Source organism: Hevea brasiliensis, chromosome 9 (genome assembly GCF_030052815.1).
Source record: "Hevea brasiliensis isolate MT/VB/25A 57/8 chromosome 9, ASM3005281v1, whole genome shotgun sequence".
Classification (NCBI taxonomy): Eukaryota; Viridiplantae; Streptophyta; class Magnoliopsida; order Malpighiales; family Euphorbiaceae; genus Hevea; species Hevea brasiliensis.
Genome location: NC_079501.1, coordinates 14,515,768 through 14,526,062, shown reverse-complemented (window position 1 = coordinate 14,526,062; position 10,295 = coordinate 14,515,768). Strand labels below are relative to the sequence as shown.

The window sequence follows — 10,295 nt, the reverse complement described above, 5'->3', positions numbered from 1 at the left end:
TTTTCTACCATGAAAATCCAATAACTAAAAATTTTCACGCTGCAAATGATGGTTGTTTATCTGCTGTTTTACATTTAATTTCCCTTCCTTAATAATAACACAACATACCAAATGCAAGCGTCAAATAATTTCAAGTTTAAGATCTGGATAGCCAACTCGTGCTTTGTGCCTCTCAAAGAGATCTTTAAGTGCTGCAATGAACTGATTTTGTATTTCCACAACCTGTAAAATTAATCAAATATAAATGAGCATATAATAACAGTTGAACATATATAAAAGAGACTTAAAAGAGTTAAATTCTCATTAGTTTTCCTTCTCTTTTGCTACAAAACTGATTGTTTTTTCACAGCCCTACCATGCATCCTCAACTTCAGGTTTTTTTTTTTTTTTTTTTTTTAAAAAAAGAAGTATACATGCACTTTTAGCGGACAAGTTCAAATTGGATGATCGTAGCTAATAAACTAAGCTCACACATTGGAGTGGCAAGCATACCTCTTCCATAGTAGGCTGTGGATTTTTCTTCAGCTCAATTGGTCTACCCACCACAACATGAACCGGATGTTGGTAGGGAAATGGAGATCTGAAAAGGAACAAATCATTACAAAGTATAAATGAAGTATTAAGTAGATTCTTATACCAAAAAAAACCTTTTTTTTAATTCCCACAAGAACCCTACCAAAAAAATTCAATATGAATGATAAAAGAAAAGAATTACATAATTTTAAGCTCTTTAATAAAAGGTTTAGATAATTATTTTTAATGAATAATAGTTCTTCATAATGAAATCTCCTAAATCAAACAGAAAAAAATTAGCAAATTGCATGGAGCAGATTGCCAAGTTCAAATCACAAGGTTAATCAAGGAAAAGTAGACCTAACCACATTGTCTTAAAAAATTTCTCCACATTAATATTTACCCGAGAATCCCCCAGAAGAAAATTGGGGCAAACTTAATAGTTCTTGCAAGTTTCATGAATAAGTTTCCACCAGGTCTCCACCAGTTGAACACAAGTGACTGCAGCAAGAATAAGAAAACAGTAAAAAAAAACTACCAATTTGGGTGATCCAAGACTTATAATGGCAAAAAGAGTCTTAATTTATGCAATACACAGACCAATAAACGAAATAGTAATATAGCATATATCAAAGTTGATGCAAAAGCCAATAAATTTATCCATTCAGTTGCAACATTATTGTCAGCATTATAAGCATTCAACAATAAAGTATAAGAAAAACAAATTGCATTGCAACTAGAAAAAAGAAACCTGCTTCACGTATTGCCTACAAAAGAAAAAGAAAAAGGGAAAGAACCAATACTTGACCAAAGCAGACAACTGGAACCAATGGTTTGCCTGTCTCCATAGCTATTCGAATAAATCCTCTTCTCGATTTAAGAAAAGCAATCTGCAGAAAAATCAATATGCAGGATAAACAACCAAGCTGCTTAATTGATTATGGTTAGCAATAGCATATGATATCAGTACATTTCAGGTCTTGGACTCGAACCTTTTATGCCAGGAATGTATAGAATGCTAGCTTTCCTTTACTATGTAAACAGGGATGAAACATGTAAGGGAGAATAGGAGAGGAGGGGGAGGGGGAGGTAGGGGGATCAATGATAAGAGGAAAAAAATAACCAGGAAAAAAAAGAGTAATTAAATTAAGTTATAACCAAAACTATAGAAATTCCTTGGAAAAAATGTCATGACACATTGTTAATCTTCTCCCACTAATAAATATGGGAAGAAAGAGAAGCCAAATGAGAAAAATATTAAACCCAGCAGGACTCAGAAATCAAGAATGGAAATACTTTTATTTCCTGCAATCAAACAGATTCTAGAAGTATGTGGAATTTTGAAAATACACCAATCCAAAGCAGGAATCTAATTAATAACAACATAGCCATGCACTTGCATGGTTAAGCAGAAAATTAGGACACCAACAAATCCAACACATACACCAGTGTAGGTCAGTTGGATCAGGCAGAAATCCCAAGTCCAAAACTTGCCAAGCCAAGTGAATACAACAAGAAAAAGGAAATTATGGAAAAAAAAGGGTTAAGTACATATGGAAAAAAAAATTGTATAAAAGAGTAAGCGATAAGACCTCAGTTCCATGCTTCATATAACATGTCTCTTGAACTCCACCAGGCACCAAGACACAACTATAACCAGCTTCCAGAAGGGATGTAAAATTTTCCTTCGTTGCAGGTGTAACACCACACCATGTCCATACATGTCTCAAAAATGGAGTGATGAACACCTAATCATTGAGAAAGACATAAGGTTGAAGAAGGCCTTATTAAATATACAAGTCCACAAGAAGTAAGGGTTTAGAAAGTCTTACGGCGCTACTTGCAAGGACCTTTATTTTAGGAAGAGGCATTAAACCCATACAGTCTGAAAGTATACCGAGACCAAGAGGAATAACTGAATGTGGCTCATAACCAAACACTGCAGGAGAAAGGAAATAAGGCTGTTAAGTAGCAAAGAAGCTAACAGAAGACATCAGAATAAATGCATAGTTAGAACTTAGAACTCCACAGGAAACTATAGCATCAATTGCTGGCCTAAAAGATGAGGAAGGTAATAAAGAAAAATAAAAAAATAAAAAATAAAAATCCAATGAAGTAAAAGAAGCTAAACAATGAAAGCAATTAACGGCCTATACAATCCTATTAAGTATAAAAAAGGAAAAAAAAAAAAAAAAGTTTACCCTTTTAGATAAAGCAAGGACTAGATGCCGTAGAAGTTTCAGAAAATGAGTAATATGATTCGAGTAAAATGGTAACAGATAAGGAAAAGCTTAAGTCAGAAGGCAGAGAAACGAACCATAAGCACGATCAGAATGAAAGGCATTGATGTCTTCAACATGTAGAAAAATGGGAAAATGGCTAGCAATATGCTTAGATAAATACCTGAGTTTAGAGAAGATGCATAATTAATTAGTAATAATTAAAAGTTCAACAAAGATGAGAAAAAGTAGGTACCTGGACAAGCGTCGGCCATAGTTACTATTTTCATTGATCGGAATGAACATAAACAGCAATTGCAATCCAAAAAAGCTGAAAAATAATTTATTGTTATTTGGGTTTGGAAAAAGAATTGAATTTAATTTAGAAGACGAAGAAGAAGAAGAAGACTTACAGTAGGAATTTGGAAAAAGGAAGGAAGAGAAGAGGGATGAAGAATAAGAGGAAATTGAGATGGATGCCGCCCATCCATATTGTCAAGGCTACAATTGAATGGAATATGGAACTTGGATTTATTTCTCTGGAATTGAATGTGGTCACCTCTTGATTATTATTATCATTATTACTATGATTATTCATCTTCTCCACCATCCCTACTTTTCTCTATCAAAAGTTGCAGCAGAGCAGAGCTACTGCTCAGCGCTCAACAGCCTCTACTACTTAACTTGCATCAATTCCTCCGCCGTTTAATAATTATTAGGGAGACTTACAATTTACTCCTAATATTTGCCAGTATTATCAAATTAGTCTTTCTATTTTAAAAATTACATTACTCAATTATTATATATTATTTATATCAACAATTATTTATATTAACAAACAAATCCCTCTATCTAATTTTTTAATATATTTTACAAGTAAAATTAGAGATACCATTTTTTTCAATTTTATAACATATTTGCCCAAACTTAGTTAAATTTAATTTAAGATACAAAGAGTGAGAGATAAAGAGAAAAAAAAAAAGAAATTGATAAATTTAGTTTAATTATATATATAATAAAATCTTTTAATTGAACAATAATAATAAAAAAAAAAGTAAATTTTAAACAAAGATGTGTTCATTGATGAATTTGCAAGATAGAAGGACCAGATTGAGAATGGTAATGAATATGAGAGACTAAATTATAATTATCCCTCATTGTTATTTATTTATTCATCGATTCTCTCATTCTTGTCTGAATCTCTCTCACTCTCTCTACACTCTTCCATTCTTCATAGTCAACCAACAAAGGCCCAAGGGTATAATTTCTCGGCCCGGCTCATACTGTACCCAACTAAACAAACTCAATCTTTTGCCCTTTTGGCATAATTGCTCCGCACAATTTGCCGTATTTAATTAACTTTCACGCCTACCCAAACCAGATCCTTGCACGCCTTCTCTTTTAACTTATTACTAAAATGCATACACCTAGATCTCACGTGCTATCACTGCACTATACTCACCGCTTCTCCATATTATTAAACTTTAATTTTTCACTTAAAATAAGTTTTTATTTTAATCACACTAAATTAGCATATAAAGTGAAAATAATTTAATTTATACAAGTCTAAAGAAAATATAAATACAAAAAATATAACGAAGCACTACCAATAAATTTTGACTTTTCAAGAGCTCAAGTTTGAAGCCTTAATAACCTCTGATTCCATTTTCATGTCTTATTTATGCGAAAACTCGGAGTGGCAGACAGAACAAGCTGGAATAGCTCAAATTTCACCATTTCTCAAGCAGATTTTGAGTAGCTCAGATTCAGTTTAACGTATCAGGTGGCTTTCGTTTGTCTTCATTTTTGCAGTGCTGAAACGTATGCTTCTTCGTGTAGCTACAAAGCAGCATTTAGCTCCCAGTAACTTCATGTTTTGCCAACTCTAGCTGCTAAATCTGAATAATATTAACGGTAACATTAACTGCTGTTTATGTTCCTATGAAAAGGAATGCAACGAACTGAATATTGCATGAAAATTGATCCTAATTTCTGTAAACTGCTCTCATTTGCAAAACTCTGCGGATAATGGTCCCCTCGACAAGAATCAATGGGTGCAGCTCAAAGGCTGCTGCAACTTTCATTTAATTCATCAGTAGGCATTTTCCGCCATAACCATCTAGTAACTAAAACAACTTCTCATGCCACAAATGATAACGTATCAGTTGTTTTACGTTTCATTTTCCTTGTTTTCCAATGAATAAAACGTATGACAAAGGATATAAACGAAACATAAATAACTGAAAATGAGAAGCATGCAAAAGCAAAACTGAATCAAGTTCCTGACTTCTGCTCAAAGAATTTCAAGTTTAAGATCTGGATAGCCAACCCGTGCTTTGTGTCTTTCAAAGAGGTCTTTAAGTGCTGCAACGAATTGATTGTGTACTTCCACAACCTGCTTAACCAATCAAATATAAATGAGCACACAAAAAATAAATTTTTTTTTTCAAAAGTAGAATGCAGGCAGCTCAAATATTGCTTGCCACATCTTGCAACTCTTATAACTTAGTGTCCTCTGCTGCTTTTTTTGATAGCAACACTAAAAAAGACTAAGCGCATTTTATCATCAAAGAAAACCCACAACAACACTGATAACAAACAAACCAACAACAGCATCAACATAGAGGTAAACCAAGACAGCATTGATAATGAGCAAACCAACAACAGCATCAACACAGAAACCTAGAGCGCAACAACTATGCTCATAACCAAGCAACAAAACATAGTTTCCTCTGCTGCTTAAGGCAGCATATGAGTTGCATTCCAGGTCAGACAGGGAAACCCAGGAGTACTTACCCAAAAAAAAAAAAGAAAAAGGTGAAAATATCCATCCCCCCTTCATATGTTTACAATGTTAGTACAATTACAAGCACCAGAACAATTTTTTTTTATTCATCCATGGATAAATTTTAAATTTTATAGTATCACATTTAAATTAAAACATATTTGCTCCTTTTGTCAAAATACCTATAATACATGGATACTTTATTAAGAAAGTGAGATTTGAAAGTTAAACTCTATAAATTTTAAAGTTAAACTCTATAAATCTTACAATCAGATTACATTAAATACAAAATAGTGAGAACTTATATTGTATAGAATAATAATGATATACACTTAATGGATGGAAGCCAATCTAGTTTTCTTTATTTTTTGGACATAATAATATGCTTCTTTTTATTTAACCCTAGGTTCTAACTTTTTTTTTTTTTGTTCATTACAAGATATTATTATATTTAAACTCAAAGTGATAATAAAAAAAAATGTTAATACATTCTAATCGATTATATTCAAGTAAAATCTCACTTATTAAATTATGATAAGTTACAATTTGATAATTTCAATATGTTTATATAGAAATATTTAATAACTATATCTAATTCAATTCCACTTGAACTTCTGACCCTTGGCTCTATCTTCACTGCTTCATTGCTTACTACAAGTTTGAAAACCTTTGCTGCATTAAATACTCAACACATCAAATGCATATTTGCAAGCTATATAGCTTGAAAGGAGACTTCAGGGCTAAATTCTCATGAACTTACTTTGTCATTCACCCTAAAATTGATCTTCTTTTTCTTCTTCTTCTTCTTCTTCTTTTTTTCTTATTTTTTTTTTATTGCGAAGCCTTACTAAGTACTTTAGACAAAACAAGAAGGTTCAAACTTCAAAAGATGCATGCATACCTCTTCCACAGTAGGCTGTGGATTTTTCTTCAGCTCAATTGGTTTACCCACCACAACATGAATTGGATGTTTATAAGGAAATGGAGATCTGAAAAGAAACAAATTATTAAAAAGTATAAATGAGATATTAAGTAGATTATTATACCACAAAACAATAATTTTTTAGTGTCAACTAGGCTGCTACCCAAAAATTAAATAAATCCCAAATGCAAAGATCACATAGTTTTAAACTCTTTGGTAAAAGATTTAAGTAATTCTTTTCACTGAATTACATAGGCAGATTGTTGAGTTCAAATTGCAAATTGACCAAGTGAAAGTAGGCCTAAGCAGAGTGTATTTTATAAAATTTCTCCACATCAATATTTACCCAAAAATTCCCCAAAAGACAATAGGGGTGAACTTAATAGCTCTTGCAAGTTTCATGAATAACTTTCCACCAGGTTTCCACCACTTGTATGCATCTGACTGCAGCAACAATTAGGAAAAAAAATATATTAAATAATTAATAATTGGAAGATCCAAAATGTATAATATGAAAAAATAGTGTTAATTTATGCAATAAACAGACCAACCATTGAACTAAATAGTATACATCAAAGTTGATGCAAAAGACAAAATAAACTATCCAATCAATTGCAAAATTATTGTCAGCATAAGAGCATTCAAATCAATGCAAACTACATTGCTTCTACTCCTGTCATAACAAAAGATTCCCCTTTTATGTAGAAAAGGTGCGTATTAATATGATTTTACGCATGGACAATTCCTCAATATCTTGTTCATTTGCAAGAGAAAAACACAGCACAGGTATCACAATTAGGAAAAGAAAATCTGCTTTGCATGTTTCCTACACATGAAAAAGAGAAAGGAAAAGAACCAGTACTTGACCAAAGCAGAAAATCGGAACCAAGGGTTTGCCCATGTCCATAGCTATTCGAATAAATCCTCTCCTTGTTTTAAGGAAAGCAATCTGCAGAAAAAGCAACATACAGCAGAATCAACAACCAAGCAGTCTGATTGTGCTCAGAAACAGCATCTGATATTAGACCATTTCAGGTCTGGACCTCAAGCACTTCCTATAGAAGAAATGTATAAAACGTTAGCTTTCCTTCACCATGTATATTGGGATGAACAAGAGAATAGGGGAGGATGAGGAGACGGGGATAAACTACAGAAGAAACTCCAAGGAGAACATTTCACGACTCATTGTTAATCTTCCCACCCATCACAATATGTATAGGGAAGAAAGAAAAACTAAAGGAGAAAACATTAGGGCCCCTTTTGTTTAATCAAGCTTTTTCATTGTTTTCCCATTTTTTGGGTGTTTGGTCACTTAAAAGTAAAGGGAGTCGGAGATGGAAATCAGGATTGAATACATACCTAATTTTCAATCCATTCTTGGTCTTTTTTTCTTACAACCAAACAGATCCCAAAAGTGAAATTTTCAAATACATCATTCCAAAGCAGGAATCTAACTAATAATAACATGGCCATGCATTTGATTAAGCAGATAATTACACCTAAATCCCCAAATACACCAGCATCAGTTCATTGATATTGGAAGACATCATAAGTCCGAAACTTGCCAAGCCAAGTGAATACAATTCGAAAGAAAATTATAAAAAGAGTGAATTTATGTACATTTGAAAAGAAAATTTGTGTAGCTCAAAATGAAAATAAAAATTGTATGGAAAAGGGGTAAGACCTCAGTGCCATGCTTCATATAGCATGTCTCTTGGACTCCACCAGGTACCACCACGCAACTACAATCAGCTTCCAGAAGGGACATAAAATTTTTCCTCGTTGCTGGTGTAACATCACACCATGTCCATATATGTCTTAAAAATGGCGTCCAGAACACCTAATCATTCATCCCAAATATGTTGAGGAAGACAAAAAAATAAAAAGGATGAAGGCTTTATTTAAATATACAACGACACAAGAAGCGAGGATTAAAATTCTCACAGCGCTGCTTGCAAGGACCTTTATTTTGGGAATAGGCATGAGACCCATATAGCCTGACAGCATACCAAGACCAAGAGGAAAAACTGAATGTGGCTCATAACCAAAGACTGCAGTAGTAGAAGAGAATTTAATTTCGATAAAGCAATTTAAGATTCAGAAATTGAGTTACATGGTTCAAGAAAAATAGTATAGAAGTTGTAAATTGTGATCGCAGGGGAAGGTGATGGTGAGTTGGGAGAGATTAGGATTTGTTAAAGTAAAACAAAAAGTAGCAATAAGCAGTGGTCTTCAGGGAAGACAACGGGAAAATATAAATAAAATATATACTCTAGATTAAAAAAAAAAAGAAAAAAAAAGCTGAGGGAAGAGAGAGAAGGGAAACGAACCGTAAGCACGATCAGAACGAAAGGCATTTATATCTTCAACATGGAGAAACATGGGAAAATGACTGCAAACATGCCTAAATATATACCTGCCATTAAAAAATAAAAAAGAAGAGCATGAGTAGCGAGTAAAGTTTAACAAAAGATGAGAAAGAAAATAGGGACGACGTAGTTACCTGGACACGCGTCGGCCAAATTCACTGCGATCGTTGATCGGAATGATGGCAAGCAGCAGAAGCAATCCAAGAGAGCTGAAAAGAAAAGAAAGGAAAATTTCACGTTGTTTGGGTTTGAAAAAATTGAAATTAATTTAGAATAAGAAGAAGAAAACACCTACAGTAGGAATTTGGAAAAAGGAAGGAAGAGAAAAGAGAAGAAGATTAAGGCGAAATTGAGATGGATAGAACCCATCCATACAGCCAACGATATGATTGAATGAAATATATTAGTTGGGTTTATCTCTCTGGCATTGAATATGGTGATGCCGGTATCATTATTCTTCGTCTCCACAATTTCCATTTTACTCTAGCTGAAGCTGCTCACAGCTCTCTCCCCTCCATTCTTAGATTCTGATGCCATTGCTTTTAAAACAGAATAGATTCTGATACCATTTGCCCGGACTTCTCAGCCCTTCCTTCCTTCCTTCCCTCATAGCAATAAATATTTTTAGCTTTTTGCCCCTCTTTTTATTAGAATCTTGTCAGGTATTGCGTGGTTAGGTCACGTGTGAGTTGCCCATTTTTATTTGTTTTATTTTATTTATTTATTTTCTACCATTAAGAAACAACTATATTAAAAATTCTTATACTATAAAAAGTGTGTAAATTTATATAAATTTTATTTGAAAACATATTTAACTGAGATTTTTTAAATAGATAGATAAATTATACAATAATTTTATTCGAAAGCATCCAAGCAATTTTCTTCTGTATCTTTTGCCCTTTTGCCATGCTTGTTTATCAGAGCTTATCAATTTTATATGTGGATGAAAGCTAGCCAAAGAAACTCCACCTGTTGCTGTCAAAAAGAAAAATCCAGCTAATTACTCGACTTATAAGGGAATCCAGCTTCCTTTTATGGGGAATTATCATCTCCCTATCCGCTCTTGCCATTGATGCTCAGAAAAGCTTGATCTTGATTTTTCCTTGGTCCAATAAGGTAGCATTCAATCGGTTCAGTTCTGAACCGAACTGAACTGAACTTCAAAAACTAAAAAATTGAATCACTTACAAAAGTAAATTGAATTAAATTAATTATTTAAGAATAATCGAATCGAACCAAATTAAAAAATAACGGTTCAGTTCGGTTTTATTGCATTAAATCGAAAATATTTTAAGTTAATTTTTATTCTCTAGGCTGGACTTGAATGGATAATTTGACTGGATAAAGGCTTTGAGACTTATGCATCTTGGGCTGAAAAATTACTTGGTCATTTTATCATTTGGTTTTATCGGTTTTAACCGATAAAAAATCGAACCGAATCGCAAACCGAATATACTAAAAGTTTCAAACCTAACTGCATCGATAGA

At 33.0% G+C, this 10,295-nt stretch overlaps 2 protein-coding genes across 3 annotated transcripts; both read right to left on the bottom strand.

Moving 5' to 3' along the window:
- LOC110654569 (diacylglycerol O-acyltransferase 2) lies at positions 1–3,428 on the bottom strand. The gene is made up of 9 exons (XM_021810598.2): positions 3,146–3,428; positions 2,989–3,063; positions 2,831–2,916; positions 2,346–2,452; positions 2,106–2,261; positions 1,317–1,403; positions 917–1,014; positions 493–580; positions 1–222 (listed from the first exon to the last, which is right to left on the bottom strand). Exons 1-9 carry the CDS (start codon positions 3,340–3,342, stop codon positions 121–123), a joined length of 996 nt encoding a protein of 331 aa, XP_021666290.1. The 5' UTR covers positions 3,343–3,428; the 3' UTR covers positions 1–120.
- A 1,427-nt stretch (positions 3,429–4,855) lies between these two features.
- On the bottom strand, positions 4,856–9,431 carry LOC110643434 (diacylglycerol O-acyltransferase 2). Of its 2 annotated transcripts, none has more exons than XM_021795807.2 (9): positions 9,104–9,430; positions 8,943–9,017; positions 8,770–8,855; positions 8,384–8,490; positions 8,124–8,279; positions 7,302–7,388; positions 6,786–6,883; positions 6,419–6,506; positions 4,856–5,127 (listed from the first exon to the last, which is right to left on the bottom strand). In XM_021795807.2, exons 1-9 carry the CDS (start codon positions 9,283–9,285, stop codon positions 5,026–5,028), a joined length of 981 nt encoding a protein of 326 aa, XP_021651499.2. In that variant the 5' UTR covers positions 9,286–9,430; the 3' UTR covers positions 4,856–5,025. The 2 variants fall into 2 exon arrangements, with proteins under 2 accessions (XP_021651499.2, XP_021651500.2); XM_021795808.2 differs by lacking the exon at positions 4,856–5,127 and adding an exon at positions 5,989–6,189 and having other exon boundaries at positions 9,104–9,431.
- Positions 9,432–10,295: the final 864 nt, after the last annotated feature.